The 20,998-nt window shown below is 46.5% G+C and overlaps 1 protein-coding gene across 3 annotated transcripts in view; it reads right to left on the bottom strand.

The window, feature by feature from the left end:
* Positions 1-19,871, bottom strand: part of CHKA (choline kinase alpha) — a 56,916-nt gene extending 37,045 nt beyond the window's left edge. For all 3 annotated transcript variants that reach the window (XM_043451705.1, XM_043451703.1, XM_043451706.1), the window contains exon 1: positions 19,236-19,871. In XM_043451705.1, coding sequence (XP_043307640.1) covers positions 19,236-19,579 — 344 coding nt within the window. In that variant the 5' untranslated portion in view covers positions 19,580-19,871. The remainder of the gene's footprint in view (positions 1-19,235) is intronic.
* Positions 19,872-20,998: the final 1,127 nt, after the last annotated feature.

The raw sequence follows: 20,998 nt of genomic DNA on the forward strand, positions 1-20,998 counted from the left end.
CGTAAAAACGGCTAAGATGGTAAATGCTATAAGGGGACGGCAGACGACAAGACGGTTGGGTGGCATCACCGACTCAATGGACAGGAGTTTGAGCAAGCTCCCAGAGATGGTGAAAGACAGGGAAGCCAGGTGTGCTGCGGCCCATGGGGTTGCAAAGAGTCACACGTGACTGAGTGACTGAACACCACCACCATGTACATTTTACCATAATTTTTAAAAAAGGAGTGAAGTCCTGACACACATGCTACAACACAGATGAACCTTAAAAACATGCTCCACGAAAGAAGCTAGCACAAAGACCACACACTATGCTTCTATTCATATGCCATGTCCAGAACAGGAAACCTACAGAGTGGGTGCCTAGGGCGAGGGTAGAAGGGGTCTGAAGGGGCCTGGGTTTCCTTTTGAGGTGAGGAAATGCTCTAAAATTGATTGTGGTGATGGCTGCATATACCCATGGATATATTCAAAACCATACACTAAAAACCACTGAATCTACCATTTAAGTGGGTGAATTATATGATATGTGAACTGTATCTCAATAAAGGTGTTTTAGGGAAAAAAAAAAAAGAACTTTTTTCCTATGTAATGATTTTTTCAGAACCAAGTAAATTGGAATGTGCTTCCACATAAACATTTCACAGATGTAAATAAGTCATTTTAAAGAATATTTTCAACAGCTTATTTAAAGAAAAGCAATCACACAGCATCTGGGAGCCTCTATAAGGGACTATTTTCCCAGGAGTCTGATATTCAGAATATCAGTCCTAAATATTCATTGGAAGGACTGATGCTGAAGCTCCAATACTTTGGCCACCTGATGCGACGAACTGACTGACTGGAAAAGACCCTGATGCTGGGAAAGATTGAAGGCAGGTGGAGAAGGGGACGACAGAGGACAAGATGGTTGGATGGCCATCACCGACCCGATGGACATGAGTTTGAGCAGACTCCGGGCATTGGTGATGGACAGGGAGGCCTGGCGTGCTGCAGTCCATGGGGTCACAAAGAGTCAGACATGACTGAGCGACTGGACTGAACTGAACTTCCCAGGAGGCAAGCTGGCTGTGCACCTCAGTTCGGGAAGCCCAGAAAGACAGGAGAAAAGGCAGACTCAGAGACAGGCTGGCCCAGCAGCCTCCACCTTCCATCACGAGGGCCCGCCACATCCAGTCCTGGCCACCACGGGCGTCTGGCTGCCAAGCAACAGGACCGGCATGACATCAGCTAAAAGCCCTAGTTTTCCTTCCTGTCACATACTCTCCAAAGCTCAGTTCACAGCGAGAGCAAACAGATGAGCTACTGTTCTAAGCTGTGTAACTCAATTCAAAGTTTATCCTTGGACTCCCGAAGAAGACAGGCAGGCCGGCTTGGCCAGAAACAGGCCCACAACCTGGAAATCCTTCATCTCATGTATTTTCTGTAGCCTCTTGCTCAACATGCTCTAGTGGGAGGAAGGAAACCATTGATGATTTTGTGTGTGTGTGTGACAATCAGATGAAACCCCGACAGGCCACAAAAACGGCAGCAGAAATACAACAGCTCATTTACCAAAACCCCAGGAACACTGGAGGACTCCAGGGAAGTCTGAAACCCATGCTTTTTGTCGTGTGGCAGAGCGCTTTATAATAAACATATCTGCCATAATTCAATTTATGAGGTAACGGAGATACTTACATAAGCAAAATATCAAAGAAAATGAAAATAACACCTTTATTTCATATTCAACACATGTAAGTAAGCAAGCAAGCCATGGCAGATAGGATGCTGAAAAGAGAGGTCCCTGCGGTGGGAATTCTAACCAGGGCCCTGGAGATCCAGCTGAGTGTGGTCCCTAATCTCCACCCCACGGTCCCTCAAACAGCACCAACGGGACTGCCTTTACAGACTGTTGATCACACAGGAAAATCATTTCAATTTCTCTTGAAACTGATATTCAATTTCAATTGAAATATACAATTTCTCTATTCAATCTCTCTTGATATTATGAAGAATTAACTTACGGGCTTCCCTGGTGGCTCAGTGGTAAAGCGTCTGCCTGCCAGTGCAGGAGACAGGGGTTTGGTCCCTGATCTGGAAGATCCCGCAGCCGCAGAGCAAACAAGCGCATGCACCACACCACTTAGCCCGTGCTCTAGAGCTGCAGCTACCGAGCCTGTGTGCGGAACTCCTGAAGCTCCGGCACCTGGAGCCCGCGAGCCACCAGAGAAGCCCCTGAAGTGAGAAACCGTGCGCCCAGGCTCCCTGCAACTGGAGAACAGCCCTCGCAGCAACAAAGACCCCGCAGGGCCAGAAATAAATACATAAAATAAACTCAAAAAAGAAAAAAGGGTAAGAGCCAGTCAACAATGTTAAAAAAAGAATTAACTTACAATGAAGAATAATTTGATGTGTCAAATAACAATACACATAGAACATAAAGGATATCTGAAAAAAAAATGCAAAAACAAAATGAGGAACACATCCCTAACTGAAGACCCAAACGGCTACCTGGATCACACGCTGAAGAAAATGAGTTTGTGATCACAGAGCCACAAAGCGGTCACTTGGGAGAGCTTCGATGCTTCCGGCACCTTCAACGTCACCTACGCACAAGTGACAAAGAACCTGCGTGACCCAGGCATAGCTTTTAAAACTCAAATTTAAGTTTATCAGTTTATTAGTTGTTGAAGCAACTAAAGTAGGCTATTTTAACATGCATTAAACATTTTTTGACTTTCAGACTTTAAAATCGAGGTTCCAAAAATTTCTGTGTACAAGGATCTGAAAGACCTTCCCAAAATAAAAAAGATAACTTCCTGCCCAAATTCTATTATTCAAATATTATCAGTTTGAATACTGTGGTATATATATTTTTTCTTGTCATTTTCCCAAGCTCTTTTTCCCAGTTTCTTTCTATTAAAGTTGGAATCACGGTGCATATACTGTTCTGTTAAGTTGCTTTTCCGCTTCTATTATGAGCATTTTCCATCAATTCAGTATTAAAAACATAATTTTTAATCATGCACAGAATTTCACCTTAAAGACACAGCATGGTTTAACCACTGCCTACTGCTAAAGATAAAGAGTTTTTCCATTATTTTTAACTTCTATACACAACCCTATAAAATGCATACCTATATGTCAACCTTTATGCACAATCTGAGGAGATCCTTTAAAGTTGGGTTTTCTGGGCCAAAGGGCACTACCATTTTAAAATTTCCTGATGGCTGCTGTCAAGGTGTCCCAGAAAAGAGCCACACCAGGTCACTCCTCACCCATTAGTGGTGTCAGAACTCCTGTCTCATAGCTAGATGGACCTGTTTTTGTTTTAATTAAAACCTGATATAGCAGAATATAACTTTTTTAAACATTAAATTGCTAGTGAAGATAATGAAATTTTTTAATGCTTCAAGATATATATAAAGTTAACACATGGCATGAAATATGTTAAAGTTAAAAAAATACTGCAAAGGGAATATTTGTAAGTACAACAATATGGGAAAAGAAAAATCATTAATTCAAGTAAACTATGAAACATACTGAAAGTTAGCCAATTTAAAGGGATTTCTTGAAACATCTTATGATCTAAATCATAAATAACTTCCCCCTAAACTGATAAACATCAATTCATTACTCCCCTCAAAGTCATACAATTAATTATGAAATCATTGAGAAAAGAAAACTGGAAAATGTAAAACAGCAGATAATCTAAAAATGTAGTTGATCCAAAAATGGATCAAAGAAACGGTGTCTCAATAGGCATCATATTGATTAGACTGACTTTAAAAGAACGAAGACCAATTCCACAAAATCAGTGCAAAACAAAAGCCCCATGAAACTAAGATCTGGCATCTGATGATACTTACCCTCAAGGCTTCTCACAGCAGGAACTATCATTATGCTTTCCTGATGTGAAAGGTCTTCTTAAAACAGAAGACTAGATGAACCAGTTCCATTTGGTTAAATTGGAACCAAAATGTTTCAAAACACACAGGATTATTAACCCTCCTATCACAAGTACATCTGTCACACAAAATGCTCTAACACTTTAGCACTTACACCAAACACACAGATTATGGAAGATTTCAAAAGTCTGCTTTAATGATCAGACTCATTTCAGAATGAAACAAGCAAATTTTAACATCAATGTAAAATGGTGGTTACCTCTGGACAAAGGAAAGGAACCCGAGGCCAATTTGGCAAAATGTTCAGATTTGATAAAGCTACTTTATTCTTTTTAAAATTTTGTTCTTTACTACTTTACAAATGTAATTTTTAATAAAGAGAACTTATCTTGCATAAAAATTCATGGCATCTACAACACAATCACCAGCATATGCTATAATGAACTCTTTTCAAAAATCAGTTGGCAATTTAGCATATGTATAAAACCACGATCACCGGTAGTAAGGGGAAAAGAAGGTGCTGGTGAAGGATCACAATGGGTCAAAGCAATGGCCTCTCAATCTCAACAGCGGTATTTGTGGGGGTCCGTGGGGATCCTCTGACATAGGCCTCAAAAAATCAGCGCATGCTGCTGTGGGTGGTGCTAGGTCGCTTCAGCCGTGTCCGACTCTTTGTGACCCCGTGGACTGTAGCCTGCCAGGCTCCTCTGTCCATGGGATTTCCCAAGCAAGAATACTGGAGTGGGCTGCTGTGCCCACCTCCAGGGGATTTTCCTGACCCACGGACTGAACCTGCATCTCTTCCATCTACTGCACTGGCAGGGGGGTTCTTAACCACTAGTACCAGCTGGGAACATCTTCAAAAAGTTAAACACTGAGTTACTGAATGATCCAGCAATTCCACTCCTACACATATACCTAGGATAAATGAAAACATATGTTCTCACAAACACTGTACACAGAATTTTGTAACAGCCCCAAAAAGAGAAAGAACCCAAATGTCCATCAATTACTGAATTAATAAACAAACTTTGGTATATCATGTAATGGAATATTACTCAGCCATAAAAAGGAATGAAGTACCAATATACGCTACAACAAGGATAAACCTAGAAAACATTATACTAAGTGAAAGAAACTGTCACCAGAGGCCACACATACTGTACGATTCCATCTATATGAGACGTCCAGAAGAGGCAAATCCATAAAAATCAGTCAGTCAGTGGTTGTCAAACTAGGGAGAGGGGAGGATGGGAGGAGATTGCTAAAACAGTAGAGGGTCTCATTTTGAGATGATGAAAATGTCCTGGAAAAATCGCAGTGAATGCTGTATAACTGTAAAAATACTAAAAAACACTGAACTGTACCATTTAAGAGGATGAATTTCACACTATGTGAGTTATATCCCAATAAAGCTATTATATTTTCCTTTTCTAAACCAGTGATAACTGGTTTATTAAGATCAACCATTCATTGATTTACCTGAATCTATGAATGACCATCCTCTTTAATATTAAGCTCCCTGTGTAGGATCTGTGGTGATCACTATTCGATTAAAATCTGCTCCCAAGTACTGAACACTTTCAATGAAACTGCCAGAGCTTAGAGAAATCAAGCCCATGAAAAAGACGCCTCTGATTTTAGGATCTGGAGAAAGAAGTGCTACTAAGGGCTTTGGAATGAGAAAAGTTACCAAGTTTCAGGAAACCTCTGTGGTTACGCTGGGTTTCCAGCTTCCCACACCTATCTGTAACTCTGTTCGGAGGTGGCCCCTGTCCCCCACCAGTTCCACCAGAAGTCCTTTCCTCCAGTCCTGCCATGACTCCTTGCTTTCCTCCCCACGTATCTTTTGAAGGCCTTTCCCTCACCACCCCTGCTCAGTTGAGGCCTGTCAGGGAGCGCCCTCACACAGAGCCTTCCCTGCCACAACCCAGTCACCTTTCACAAGCCAGGTATCCAGGCCATTGTAAAAACTGTCAAGAGAAAACATTTCAGAATCAAGCCCAGGGAGGGAAGGTTGGCCAACACCTGCCTCCTCTGCCCTTTGCCTTCCTCCTGCTGACTGGCTCACTTCCATGTGCTCATAATCCCTGGACTTCTCAAAGTTTTAAAATTACGCTTTAGTAGCGACCACCTCTGCCCTGGGGGGCTTCTACAGTAATCTTTAATGCAGCGTCCTGAATTCCACCCCTGCGCTGCCAGGACAAATGTAGTGCAGGAGAACTAAGAGAGGAAGACTCGGAAGAAATGCAATTTCCAACAGTCTATGTGCACGGGAAAACAATAAAATGCCACCACCATCGCTTCTGGTATTAATTACCGCCATTATATGTGCACCCAACAGAGCCCTTAGCATCCTTACCCACAATCCACAGACAAAGGTGACTCACAAACCCGGTCTGGCTGCAGTTCTCATCGGTGAATCAGGGTCCCTGGCAAGGTCAGACACCCCCGCCTTCTCCACGTGACGCGTCCATACGAACGCCACGTGGCCCTGGACTGGGACAGCAGGCCCAGAGGCTTCTAACGGACAGGAGCACTGCCTGGACCTGAGGGTAGACCTGTCCCTTGACTGGATTTCTCACCTAAAGGACAGGACTCATCAGCACACTCAAATTCATTTGACATTCTTGCCAGACATCATATTCTCAGCATACTTTTGCACATACTTCACAAGCAGTAGGTAGTGTTGTAGAGAGCTGCTTGTCACAAAAAAATGTGGGCAAAAAATAGAGACAGGTGTATGTAATCGCTGCCAAAACTGAAGTGCATGCCTGAGGGAACAGTGAAATAACCATCACACTGTGTTACAACCGGCAAGGAGTCACCACCTGTTAACACTTTAACTTCTGGCAAGTTACTCAACCTCTCTGGGCCCCCAGGGTAAAGAATACCTCCTTGAGGGACTTTTCTGGCAGTCCAGTGGTTAGGGCTCCGTGTTTCCACTGCAGGGGGCACAGGTTTGATCCCTGGTCCAGGAAGGAGGATCCTGCCTGCCATGCAGCTTGGCCAAGAAAGAAAAAAAGAATAATACTTCTCCTGGAGGCCTGGTGCCCAGGTTAACTGAGATAAGCACAACTACCATAACCTGGCAACAGTAGGCACTTAACGAATGGAATCTTTTATTACCATGATTAACTTAAGAAAGCAGAAGCTCTAGTCTTTAACTGTCCTGAAAAAAATCAAAATGATATTTCAATTAAAATATAACACTATATGGCTATTCAAGAGAATAAGACAGCTCAGTAATTACCAACACAAAACAATCTCTAAGACACAGTGCTGCTTTTAGTGCAAAAAAGTGACCTACTGTGAGTATTAACATTAAAGGGAGGGGAAGTCAGGCATTCCCAGCCTCTGGAACATTGCAACTCTCGAGTCTGCTGGAGAAACAGGTAAACCCACGCATGCTCTATGCCTGACGTCTCTCTGGAAGAACTGATAAAAGGAGGGACAATGCTTGCTTCTAGGGAGAGGCACTGGGGCCAGAGGTGGGAAAGACACCCTTCCGTAAAAATTTTTGAATTTTTACACCAGTACACCGATTACCTGCTCAAAGATTTTTTTTTTAATATAATGAACAAAAATAATCTTTATTTTCTTTTTCCAACTGTCTTCTCCAATCACTGCACAAACAAAAAGAAGGGAGCTATCCCACTCAACTGAATTTCCTGGTTAATCACCAAGTCGTATGAAGTACCATCCTAACCACAAGATAATCAGAGGTTAACAAATGAAATACTCTTGTGTAAAATCTAAAAACTCTTCACACCTCCCCTTCATTCCTGCCTTAAATCTAGGGTGGCAAATACGAGGTACCTGTTAATGTTTCGAGCCCCTCACTGGTCTGCGGCCCTCATCATGAACACAAAACAGCACTGAAGAGTCCCAGGAGGTAAGACACACACACAGAGAAGCTCAGATGTGAGCAGCTCCCAAGGCAGACCAGGAAATGTTCTGAATTCTTAGTCTTGCTTTTTCTTATTTTCACACTTTCTCTTTAGAAAATTAAGGGAAATGTTTAGTAACTTTGGCTCCAGTTAACTGAAACTTTCCTGCTGATTTCCTTCCTCTAGTCACATAACAGATAAGACCCTGGGTATGTTTCAGGACTTTTAGGCCCAGGCCTCATTTTCAGCCCTGAATTTCCTGGCAGAGTCCTTAAAAAAACCAAAGTATTTTTCGCTGATGGCACTCTATAATAATAATGATGAATTTGCTTCTTGGTGATTTTTCTAACCTTCAACTCGAGAGCCAGTTCTAGATTCAGCCAACTTGATTTTTTTCTGACTTGTCTTTTTCTACATTAGCCCCACTGTTCCAGAACCTACAGCATAACCCTTTCCAACTGAAGACGACCATGTTACACAATAAAAGGGCTCGGGGAAATGTACATGCTACCTACACACAGGGCAAAGCCCCCAAACCTGGTAGGGCACAAACTTGATCGAGACCCCCTTAATTTGCTAATTGTTGTTGTTGTTCAGTCACTGAGTCCTGTCCGACTCTTTGTGAGCCCATGGGCTGCAGCACCCCAGGTTCCCTGTCCTTCACTAACTCCTGGCGTCTGCTCAAACTCATGTCCATCGAGTCGGCGATGCCACCCAACCGTCCTGTCCTGTTGCCCCCTTCGGTCCCTACATTTCCAACAGGCTACTGTCACATTTGGAGAAGGAAATGGCAACCCACTCCAGTCTTCTTGCCTGGAAAATCCCATGGACTGAGGATCCTGGTAGGCTACAGTCCATGGGGTCGCAGAGAGTCGGACACGACTGAGCGACTTCACTTCACTTCACTTCACTGTCACATTTGGGATAAAGTACAATTCATTTCCAGACTTAATGGCAGTGGAGATTTTCAAGGAGGGAGAAGATGATGAACACGTCCCCACGTCCCCGCCATGAGGCCAATGAGGAAACACTGCTGACTTTTTATCAGCTCCCCACTTAGGGCACTGCTGCACTTTCCCCGGAGGCCAGAGGTGGCAGAAGCACTCCCCACTCCAACACCGAGAGCCAGGAAACCTGACTGGAACACAGGGAAGCCAAGGAAAGTGGCTGCAGCCCCAGCAATGGGAAAGGCCATCCTCCCAGCCCTCTGGTCCCTCTAAGGCTCATTCTCCAGGTGGACACCTGGCCCAGCCCGGCCCTCCTCGCTCCAGCCAAGAAGCTGCAGGGCAAGATGGCATCTTGCTTGCACGGCTATTTCACAAATCCTTCCCGACTCTTCACCCACCTTGTGAAAAAACACTGAAATTTTTGGGGGGTGTTTTTCAGGTATTGGCTGTTAAGACTGTCAGTCAAGTTTGGTTGCTCTGGGAAGTTCTCATAGATGGAAAATACCCTCCACGTGCAGAAAGGAGGTCAAGTTTGAGTCCACGCTAAGCCCGTTAAGGCGGAAGAGCCCAGCAGATCTGACTCAGCCGAGCTGAGCTGTGTCACTCTGACGTGGCGGCAGGAAGCCGGTCCACGCGGGGCAGGCGCTGGGCACCTGAGAACGTCATGCCCGGAGCGGCGAGTACTCACCGGGGACAGGAAGTGCTGGCCCCGTTAAGTACAGTGATACAGAGAATGCGGGGCAGGGCCTGCGCCCAGCACGCAGACTGTCCCAGAGAAACCACCTCTGAAAGTTCTGGGGTAAAATCAGCTCACTAGACAGCGGTTCACTGGGTAACACAGCTTCTGTTCTAGCAACGTGTGTTCAAGTAGCTTTACAAATGGCTTGGATCCTTTATCTGTAGACTTACCCAAGTCTTAATGAGGTATTTGTTTGATTCTACAACGCTCTACTTGAGGAAAATCCACGCTGTGGGGACACTACACTTTGGTGCAGTGCCCAGGGTCTTGCAATACGCCATTCCTAATGTCAAACATCCAGAGTGCATTCCTTTCCAATCTGTAAGTTTGAGGTAGAACACACATAACACACAGTCTGCCATCTGAGCTATTTGTGACTGTCCGTTAGGTACATTCACACTGCTGAGAATCACCACCTTCCACCTCCACAGCTCTTCATCTCATAAAGCTGACCCCCTTTAAACACAAACTCCCCATTCCCCACCCCAGTCCCTGGCACCCACCAGGATACTGTGTCCCCATGAACTTGACTCCTCTCGGGAACTCACAGCAGTGGTGTCAGGCAGTATTTGTCTTTTGGGGACTGGCTTATTTCACTTAGCATAACGTCCGCCAGGTTCACCATGCTGTAACATTTCAGCATCTCCTTTTTTATCAAAGCTGGATAATATCTGATTGTATGTATATGCCACACTCTGCTCATCCATTCATCCATCAAAAACATCTATATTATTTTTAATCACTTGCAAAAAGAGTCAGCTTAAATAATGAGAAACCCAAGATGCTGCCTGCTCCAGGGAAGCCTTTAATACAAAGGCTTACACTGCTAAACTGCAGTGGTTAGTTTCTGGTCTGCACCAAACCGACTGCACTCTGCTGAAAAACAGAAAGTTACTGAAACCTCTGCAAACTGTCCACAAGTTACCTGGTTCAAAACCCAGCACACACAGGACTTGGCCTCCCTAAGGCTCAGGGCCTGCACCCAGGAGCTGCAAAAGCACCATCTAAAAGTCAAGAGGACCTCACTCATGGTCCAGTAGTTAAAGACTCCATGCTTCCATTGCAGAGGGCACAAGCCGGATCCCCGGTTGGGGAACTAAGATCCGACATGCTGCACGGTGTGGCCAAAAGAAAAAAATGAAATAAAATTATAAAGAATAAAATAAATAAATGTCAAGATGACTAGAAAAAAGTTAACATCATAACCAATACCTAAGCAGAAAAAAGTATCCTAAGTCCATAGGGCTGTAAGCGGGGAAGATGGAAGACAGGATAATACTGAAACATATTTAGATGATATCTAAATTCCTGAACATCTAAATATCTAAATTCCTAAATACCTGAATTTAGAACACAAACAAGGTGGGGGGCGCAAAGTGCACTTTTGAAAAATTTCTTCTAACCATCTAAAATTCAACTTGAACCAACCACAGCTCAGGGGGAAAAACCCCTTCAGCTCCATGACAGCACGGCTGTGCCATCATCGGGAGCAGGTGTCTGAGCGCCCAGCCGTCTCAGCACCGAGTCTGCGGACACAGTTAAGGCAGAGGCTTTGTCCCAGGTGGGCCGCTGGCCCTGCAGACAGCTGCAGGGCCTTCAGCACGTTGCTCAGTAAAACAATGTAATGGGGTCTAGTGCGGAATGACGTCAGTCGGTTGCCACCAATTGCAAAGCAAAGGTTAATTTTGGGGGGGGGCCCACACTTCAGGGCACACGGGATCTTGGTTCACTGACCAGGGACTGAACCCATGTCCCCTGCAGTGGAAGCACAAAAGCTCATTTATTAAGGGTGTGCCGGGTGGAGAAAGCTCCGTCTTCAGTCCTCTACTCCAGGCTGCACAACCCTCAGCCCCATCGCTACTGGGGGCACGAGAGGAAAGCGCTGCGCTGTGCGCTGTAGGACGTTCAGAACAGTGTCCCTGCCCTCTACCCACCAGGTGCCAGGATCTCCACCACCACCATGAAACCGTGACAATCAAAAGGTGTCCAGACATGACCAGGTGTCCTTCAGAAAGTATTCTGAAGATACCCATTTCAAGCCACCAACCTGAGCGTCCTTGGGACACAGCCCGCCTCTGCCTTCTCTTCCCACCTGCAAGGTCCTTCCCCCTCTCAGAGTGAATTCAGGGATGCTCTCACTTTCTCCACAAAGTGCCCACATCCCTTCCAGCCCACCTAGACCTCCCAGGCCTTACATTTTATTGTTTCATCACCAGCCCCTGGACTACTATGATACTGAACAACAAAAAAAGGGTTAGGCGCAGTGAGATGATTGAATGTTGATATACAGGGAGATGGCAGTCCAGCTACAGACGCACAACAGGCTGATGGAAAGCTGAAGACGATGGCTGTCCTAGGGCGGTACAAGACTCCCTGCCAGTGGGCAGACGCTGAGATCAGGGAGCGGGGAGGTGGCCAGTCTAGGCTGGTGGCCAGGGCTTCACTGGAGAAGAAAACTGGAAAGGAGAGCATGGGCATCAGGGTCAGAGCTGAGCAAGCCAGAGACTAGACTGAAAGAAAACAACTAAGCAGTTACAACAAGGTTATATGATACAAGGTTAATACACAAAAGTCAGTCTCCTTCCTATATATGAGCGATGAACAAGTAGAAACTGAAATTAAAAACATATTATTTACATTAGCACTCCCCAAAATTAAATACTGAGGTATAAACCTAATAAAATATGTACAAGATCTATATGAGGAAAACTACAAAATTCTAAAGAAAGACATCAAAGAAGAACTAAATACATGGAGACATGTCCCATGTCTGCGAAGAGTAAGACTCAATACTGTCAAGATGCCCGTTCTTCCCTACTGGGCCTATATATTCATGCAATCCCAATAAAAATCCCATCAAGTTATTTTGCGGATGTCAGTAAACTGATTCTAAAGCTATATGGAGAAGCAAAAGACCTAGAATAGCCAGCTTGATGTTAAAAAAGAACAAAGTCTAAGAACTAATCCTATCAGATTTCAAGACTTTACTACAAAGCTATGGTAATCAAGACACTGTGATACTGGCAAAAAAAAAAAAAAAAGACATAGAGATCAATGGAACAGCATGCAGAGCCTAGGAACAGACCCACATAGTCAACTGATCTTGACAGAGAGCAAAGACAAAACTGTGGAGAAAGGACAGTCTTTTCAAAAATGGTGCTGGAACAACTGGACATCCACAAGCGAAAAATGAAATGTAGGGAATTCCCTAGTGGTCCAGTGGTTAGGACTCTGAGCTTTTATTCCAGGGGTCATGGGTTCGATGCCTGGCTAGGGAACTAAGATCCCCCAAACCTCGAAGCCCAGCCAAAAGAAAAACGAACTCTAGATACAGACCTTATATCTTCACAAAAATTAACTCAAAATAGAGCATTCCCGGGTGGTCTAGTGGTTAGGATTTGACACTTTCACTGTCATGGGCCTGGGTTCAATCTCTGGTTGGGGATCTGAGATCCTGCAAGCTGTGCAGTGAGAAAAAAAAAAAGAACCTCAAATTGAATGACTGACCTAAATGTAAAATGCAAAACTATAAAACTAGAAAATCACACTGAAGAAAATCTAGAAGACCTTGGGCATGGTGATGAGGTTTTAGGTACAACTCCAAAGACAGGATCCATGAAAGAAATAATTCATAAGCTGGACTTCATTAAGATTAAACAATTCTGCTCTGCAAAAGGCACTATCCAGAGAAAGTGAAGACAAAGCCACAAACTGGAAGAAAATATCTGCAAACGACAAATCTGATAAAGGTGGCACTCCGTCACTCAGTCGTGTCTGGCTCTTTACAACCCACGGACTGTGGCCCGCCGGGCTCCTCTGTCCATGGATTTCCCACGCAAGAATACTGGAGTGGGTTGCCATTCCCTCCTCCAGGGGATCTTCCCAACTCAGGGATCGAACCCACATCTCTTGTGTCTCCTGCACTGGCAGGCGGATTCTTTACCACTAGTGGCACCAGGGAAGTCCTCTGATAAAGGACTATTATCTAAAATATTCAAAGAACTCTCAAAATTCAACAATAAGAAAACAACCTGATTGAAAATGGGCAAAAAACCTAAACAAACAACCAAGGAAGATATACAGATGGCAAGTACGCATATGAAAAGATGCTTCACATCACTTGTCATTAGAGAATCACAAATTAAAACCAGATCCCATTACATACCTTCTCAAATGGCCAAAATCCAGAAAACTGACATCAAACACTGATGCGGGCGTGGAGCAGCAGGAGCCCTCACTCATGCTGACGGGCATGCGCAGTGGCACGGCCTCTTAGGTGGCTTCTTACATAAACACTCTCACCATATAATCCAGCAACCGTGCTTGCTCTTTACCCCAACGATCTGAAAAATTATGTCCACACAAAAACCTGCACAAGGATGTTCCTAAGAGCTGTATTCATAACTGTCACAACTTGGAAGCAATCAAAAATATGCTTCAGTAGGCCAATGGATAAAACTGTGGTACACCCAGACCATGGGAAATGATTCAGCATTAAGACTATCAAGCCATGAAAAGACATGGAGTAAATGTAAATGTTTATCAAGTGAAAGAAGGCAATCTGAAAAGGCTATACTGCATGAGTCCAACCATATGACATTCTAGAAAAGGCAAACCTATGGAGACACTAAAAAGATCAGGAGTTGAGGGGAGGGTGGGATAAACAGAGGACACAGGACTTTGGGGGTCATGAGGCTCTTCTGTAGGAGCCTACAGCGGTGGATACGACACGTCATTATGCATTTTTCCAAAATGCACCACCAGGGGTGAACCCTAATGTAAACTGTGGACCATGATACTGACATGTCGGTGCAGGTCCGTGGACTGTAACAGGGTACCACTGCGCAAGGAGAATGACCAACACTGACGGCGGCTGTGCGGGAGGGGGAGGTAAAAAGCGAACTCTGTACTTTATGCCCAACTTGGCTGTTAATCTAAAACTGCTCTAAAGTTTATTCTTTTTTTCTTTTTTGGAAAGAAGTAAAGCCACCTAAAGGACCAAATTTTCAGTGCGTAGTAAAAACAGAGTGTAAATGAAACTTTATCTTGAAAAATGAAACAGAATCATTTATGTTTTTACATGTAACATAATGTAGGTTATAAATGGAACTATGACATAAAAAGGAAACCAAGTAGAGAATTTTGGCTTAATTTTTCCAAAAACATTTACGATGGCACCATAAAGCACAACTCACTCCTTCTTTAACTTCTGCTGTAGAATTGTGCAAATACAGCTGAAGATTTTACCAGTCTTTTTCAAGGACCTCTCTGTCTTGATACTCAAACGATTCAATTTTGAAGAGCTTGTGGTACCATCTACCCCATCATTTCTTAACTAGTAGTTGGCCGTGGAGGGACATGTGTGAAACTTTCAGTCCTCAAACATTTCTTTCTTCAAACTTACAAGACATCATGCATCTTTTGCAAGATTAACAATTGCATTTCACAACTGTGACCGCTTTACCAACCAGCACCAAGTGTGACAATAACACTGATTTGATGGCAGAGGTACAAGCTGATGTTCAGCTATGACGTCCGGGCACGCAGAAAACTCTCAAGTGGTCAGCTCATTACAGACAATTTTCATGTTACGATAATTTTTCTCTTTCCCTATACCACTCTTAGCTGGAGGGACTTGGGCAACCAGCAGTCTGATGACAAAGATCCCTGTCATCACATTAGAAGGACAGAAAAGAAGCCAATTTAAGCTAAAATCCAGGGGCTAAAGTTAGGCGCTTTTCTACTGCTGGAGATGTAAAGATGCACATGACCTCCCTCTAAAAATTCAATCTAACACAGTTGAACAAATAAACAGACAATACGGTAAGTGCTGTGACACAAAGGTGTCTATGCAGAAAGTGCTATAGAAGAAACCTAAGGAAGAAATTAATTCTTCTGGCTCTCTAACTTAGGCCTTGAAGGAGGTATTTTGAAAGCAGACACCGGGCTGCCAAGTAGAGTGTAGGAGCAAAGAAAGGCCTGGAAACACAAAGCTCATTCAAGAAATACAAGGTCAAGTGTAACTAGCTCAGTTCGTTGTCGCTGGTTCGAGGAAAGGAGAAATTTATAAAACAATAACAAAAAACGAACCACTCTGAAAAAGTAAGGCTGGGGCCCAAGTGTAACACATGCAAACAAGTTTGGATTTTATTTTCCAGCTACAGAAGCCACAGTAAACTTTCAAACAAAGGAGTCAGGATATTTGAGAAATCCCTGGCAATGGGGTACTGAACGAGGGTGAGGCAACCCACAGCACAAGCGCCTCCTGTTCCAGGGTCTGAGCCAGGACAGCAAGGCAGGAGCAGACGGGCGGTGTGGGCGCAGAAGCAGGTCACCAGGGTTTAGCTGCCATCGACTGTTGACAAAGGCTTCCAGAGAGAATGAGAAGACTGAGAATAACCCTGGGGCACCAGCAGGCTGCTGTTAATATTAATAGTTCAAAGAAAAAGGAAAAAAAAAAGGCAGGAGAAGCATATTCCAGGGCGGGGGAGGAGCAAAAGGGTTAAACGTGGGACAGACTGGCTGGGCTGAGCTGGGCAAGCGCTCATAAACCGAAGACGGACCAGCACCCAGCAGAAAGCCGGGGCTGGAGACAGGGGCCAGGGGATGTGATCGCCAGAACCTAGAAAGGAGCTGGCTGTGGAGGGCCACTGAATTTCAACCAGGTGTACCCCTCTCCCCACTCTGAACTGTCTCTTCTTTTTTTTTTAAACTAGGCATCACCCACTTTCTATACCCTAAAACACATCATTTCTCCTCATTCAACTCATTCCATAACTACATTATTCCAGAAAACAGAGCTGACACCACATCATACAACATTATTCTAAAAGGTCCACCAAGCCAATAGGAAAGCTGTGTCTTCCAAGATTACCAATTCTTGGAGAAAAGAAACAAAACATTCTTGATGAAATAAAAATTTGTATTTTAAGGCAAGACATGAAAAATTTAAACATAAAATTCTTCTCTGCCCATTTCAGCCTCCTCCCTCCCCTCTGGGGTATTACATTCTTAACCAGCCCTACCCAATGGCAGAAATACCCACTCAACCATAAAGATCAATTTCCTTCTTCTGGAGTCAACCACGAAACTCCTCTCTTGATCCTTTCTGTCTCAGTCCTCTCAGGGCTCACTCACCCTGCATGTGCAGACATCTTTGGTGAACTTTAGTGCCAATACATCATTTCCCTTAAAGTATATCATACATAGATATATCATATTTACAATGCCAATACATCATTTCCCTTCAAGACAGCAATTGACCCAGAAGAGACTGGGCTGCACCTAACACAAGATCGTAGTTTAAATACTCACTTGTGACCTTGTTAATGTCACTAGCTATATTACTTGCATTCTGCCTATTTTATAAGATTACTGTCTCCTGAGTTACCAAATGTGTGACTAAGCCTCCAATAAAATTAATGGCCATTAGATAATTTGAAATGATTGACTAAGTATATAGCTCTGTAAAACCAAGATTATAGTAGTATAGCTCTACATGTGGGAAGAAGCAACAAGAGGCAGCTGTTTCTTAGAGCATAACAGACTACTAAGATACATGGTCCAAGGCTTTTGGTTACTATTCAGAGGGCCTAGTCCACTAACAGCACATCAAGGAAATCCTCCCCTGATCTGGTAATGAGCATTGCTAGCACCATGGAGTTACTCACCACATGCCTCCTAAACCTTGGTTAAATTAATACCCAAAGGGAAAGGACTGTAGAGAATCTTGCCTACCGTCCAGTTCTATAAGAATCAAATCATTAGCCACTATAGTCACTGACTCACATACATCCCAAAAGGAATTCAGGGCAAAGATTAGGATGAGGTACTTCTTGCTCTAGGAAACATGACAGAATTGGCCCTCAGATTGTTTCCAGGAGAAATATTTCACAAAGCCGGATTCCGGCACCTTCCCACACTGAGATCATTAACACAGATGTCTGTTCCTCCTGATTAGCAGCAGCCTTCTGCTGAGACGTGTACTTGTTAGCAAGGTCGCTCTTGGCCACGTACACACAGCTCCCCACACCCCCAACAGTTCTTAGAGCTCTCAGAGACTGTCTCTGGGTTACGAGGCTCAGCCTCACTCAAATAAAACTTCCCATTTCTTTCCTAGATTGACTGATTAGTTTTTTCATCAACATCCTCTAAGCTTTTAGATTGTCAGATTTGTGCAAAACCCAAAAGGTTTCGTTAATGAGTGACACTCCCCAGAAAGGGGTCACAAAAACACCTACAGCTGGATCCAGGGTGTCCAGATGTTTTCAGAGGCAACAGGAGACAGCACTGGAGTAGGCAGTGGGTTCAAGAGGCTGGGCAGCTCGCCCTAAGGTCGGCTCAGAGCCACTGACCTCAGGCAAGACACTGCCCCTTTACACCTTCCACTGTACAGCTGGATGATCTGAACAGCACATGGGACAATCCTCTCACAGAGAATTTTCAGGCCTAACTAAATGTGATAGCTTGGAAGAAAGTTTCATTTGGGGAGGAAAAAAACAAAAAAACAAAACCTTGCCCTAACGTTTAATTAGGCAATTCTTGGGCTTTCCTTTCTCTTCAACTCTCACTGCTCGTAAGCATATCTGTAAGAAAGGCCACTGGCACAAAAAGAAAGTGAAGGTCAGTTAATTCTGCTGCATTTGCGGCTCTGGTGAAACACTGGGCACAGAAAAGGAATCAAATGACGAAAACTGGATTTCAGAATTATTGGTGGCAGCCAGCCAGCCAGTTTCTAGACACTGCACTCAACCTGGTCAAACAGTTAAAGAAAATTAGCAGTAAAGACCACACATTTTTAAATGTCTCAACAGAAGGAAGCCTACTAAACGCTAAGTGGTCATCTCAAAGGTGCAGTATTGACAAAAACCAAATTTATGTTTTCTGGTTAAGCCTGAATACGTACACACACACACACACATACACGCTTCTTGTAATTTAAACTTATGATTAAGTTTTCTAAGCTTAAAAAAGGGGGCAAAATCTTTTTACCTTCCTCTTAATAGTTATTTTTAGAGCCACATATCCTAATTTTGGCTTGTCACCCACCTACATGTCTGCAAGGTTAGTGAGGAATGAACAGAGGCCACCCCTTCACCGCATACAAATGTCTCTTTCGGCAGGAAAGAGATCTAATCTTGGACTAGAGGAACTAAAAGCAAAAGTCACCAAGTGATTTTTTTTTAAGCCGGCCACAATATCCCTCCTTCATTCAAGGCCCTAAACCCAAAGGGACTTGCTAGACATATTTCGGGCTTCCTGGGTGGCTCAGACGGTAAAGAATCCGCCTGCCTATGCAGGAGACCCGGGTGCGATCCCTGGGTTGAGAAGATCCCCTGGAGGAGGGCATGGCAACCCATTCCAGTATCCTTGCCTGGAGAATCCCCATGGATGGAGGAGCCTGGTGGGCTACAGCCCATGGAGTCACAAAGAGTCAGACATGACTGAACGACCAACACTTTCACTTCTTTCAGACCCATTTTAAGCTTCTGTACAAAGTGTACTTTGTGACCGAACAGTATTGTTCTCCTTAGAAGAGACCTGCTTTCCCACGACACTGGTATGTTTTCAACAGCCTGCCTTCAGGCCTGGGGTGGGAGGGTGGCCTTGAGGGGCCGCGGGGTCCGTTTTACTGAATCTGGCCCCTATTTCAGAAGGGCTAGAGAAAGGAGGCTTAGTCGGCCGCAGAGCCCCCCGGTCGGGCCCGCGCCCCTTTCATCGGGCCCCGCCCCCGGCCGGCGTCACCTGACCGCCCGCCCCCGCCGCCACCGACCTGATGACACTGATGTGGAACTGGTCCTCACGAAGGCCCCGCCAGGCGCCGGGCAGGAACTCCTTGCACCACAGATAGGCCCTGCGCCGCGTCCGGGGCTCGGGCTGGTCGTCCGCCGGTGGTGGCGGCGGGGGCGGCGGGGGCAGCGGCAGCGGCGGCGGCGGCGGCGGGGGCAGCGCGAGCGGCGGCTGCCGCCCGCCCAGCTGCTTGGGCTCGCGGTCACTGGCGGCGTCGCGTTGCTGCCCCACGCCGGGCGCCGGGGCCGCGCTGCCGCTGCCGCAGCTCAGCAGCAGCCCGAGAGGCGAGGGCTCCGCCTCGCCCCCGTTGCAGAACTTGGTCTTCATGCCGGGCAGGCGGCCGAGGAGGCGCGGTCGGCCGCAGCGCGTGAAGGCGAGGCTCAGGGTCCGGCCGGACGCCCCCCTCACGGAGGCCGGGCGCCGAGGCCGCTCGCCCCCTTGCTGACGGGCAGGCCCGGGGCGCGGGCGGCTGGGGGCGCGGCGGACCGATGCGGGGCGGCGGCGGCGGCGCGGAGGTAGCGAGTGGCGGGCGGCGGCAGAGCTCCGCTGGTCCCGTTCGCCGTGGCGCTCGCTCCTATACCGCCGCCGCACGAGGAGCGCCGGCCGCGTCACAGCCCGCCCTCGCGCTCGCCGCTGATTGGCCGCGGCCCGCCGGCCCCGGCGCATCACAACCGCCTCCGCCCTCTCCACGCCGCCTTCCCATTGGCTGCGGGAGCACACCGGCCCCGCCCCGCCTCCCTGCCAGTCCCGGGTTCTGCGGGGGAAGGAGGCGGGGCCTATAAGGGGCGGGGTCTCAAGGGGGCGGAGCGTCGAGCCGGCTTCTGGGGTGGCAGGGATGGAGAAAGCTAGTAAACCCGCTTGGGGGCTCTCCGAGAGCGGTCGGGGGTCGGGCGGCCCTTGAACTTCGGGAGAGCCAGACCTCGGCTTTGGGGGCTGAAACTTTGCTTGGACCCCCCTCAAAACCTGCAGGACAGCAGAAGCTGGGGCCTGGCAGGGGGCGGGCAGGCAGGAAGTGGGTGCCCAGAGGCCGGCTTCTCTTTCCCCACGACCTTGGAGCGAGGCACCTCCTTCTGCAGCTCCGTACGTGTGTTTTTAGAACGTTTCCCGGCGCCGGCTCCGCTCTCCGCGAAGCATGGCCACGCCCCGTCCAAGCTGGAGCGTGAGAAATTATTGTCCCCGGGTCAGAAGCCGAGGCCCGAAAGGGGGAAGACAGGTTCAAGGCCGCGCCGCCGGCCCTACCCTCTGAAGCCTCAGTTTCCCTGTCCGTGGTGCTGAGGATGCCTGGGCCTATGGGCGCGGGGCGGGCGGGGCGGCTTCCCCGCGACCTCCCTGAACACTGGCCAAAGGTGAGTGTCGCGGGGGCTCCTGGCTTTGTGGAGGCCGCCCCGCCCGCCCCCGCACAGGAGGCAGTCCCGTGACTGTGACTAACACACCTTTGCCCGCGGAGGTGGGGGGGGGGGGGGGGCGGGTCAGGGCCCCCCCTCTCCATTTACCCCATGTGCTGCCCCGGCGCCCCAGTCCTTTCCAAAAGTATATTGGAGTACGGATACATTTAAAAATTACGGATCCTCTTTTCCCTGGTTGCTTAGGAAATTCAGCGCCTGGCATACAGGAAATGGCTTATGTGTGCGGATTTCACAGTCTTCAGGAAGAAAACATCTCTTCTTAGCAGTGTGTGCTTGGCTGCACTTGCTCCAAGAGGGAAAAAAAGCGGGGGGGGGGGGTTCATTGAACAAAGGATTATGA

The sequence above is a fragment of the Cervus canadensis genome, chromosome 29 (genome assembly GCF_019320065.1).
Source record: "Cervus canadensis isolate Bull #8, Minnesota chromosome 29, ASM1932006v1, whole genome shotgun sequence".
NCBI lineage: Eukaryota > Metazoa > Chordata > Mammalia > Artiodactyla > Cervidae > Cervus > Cervus canadensis.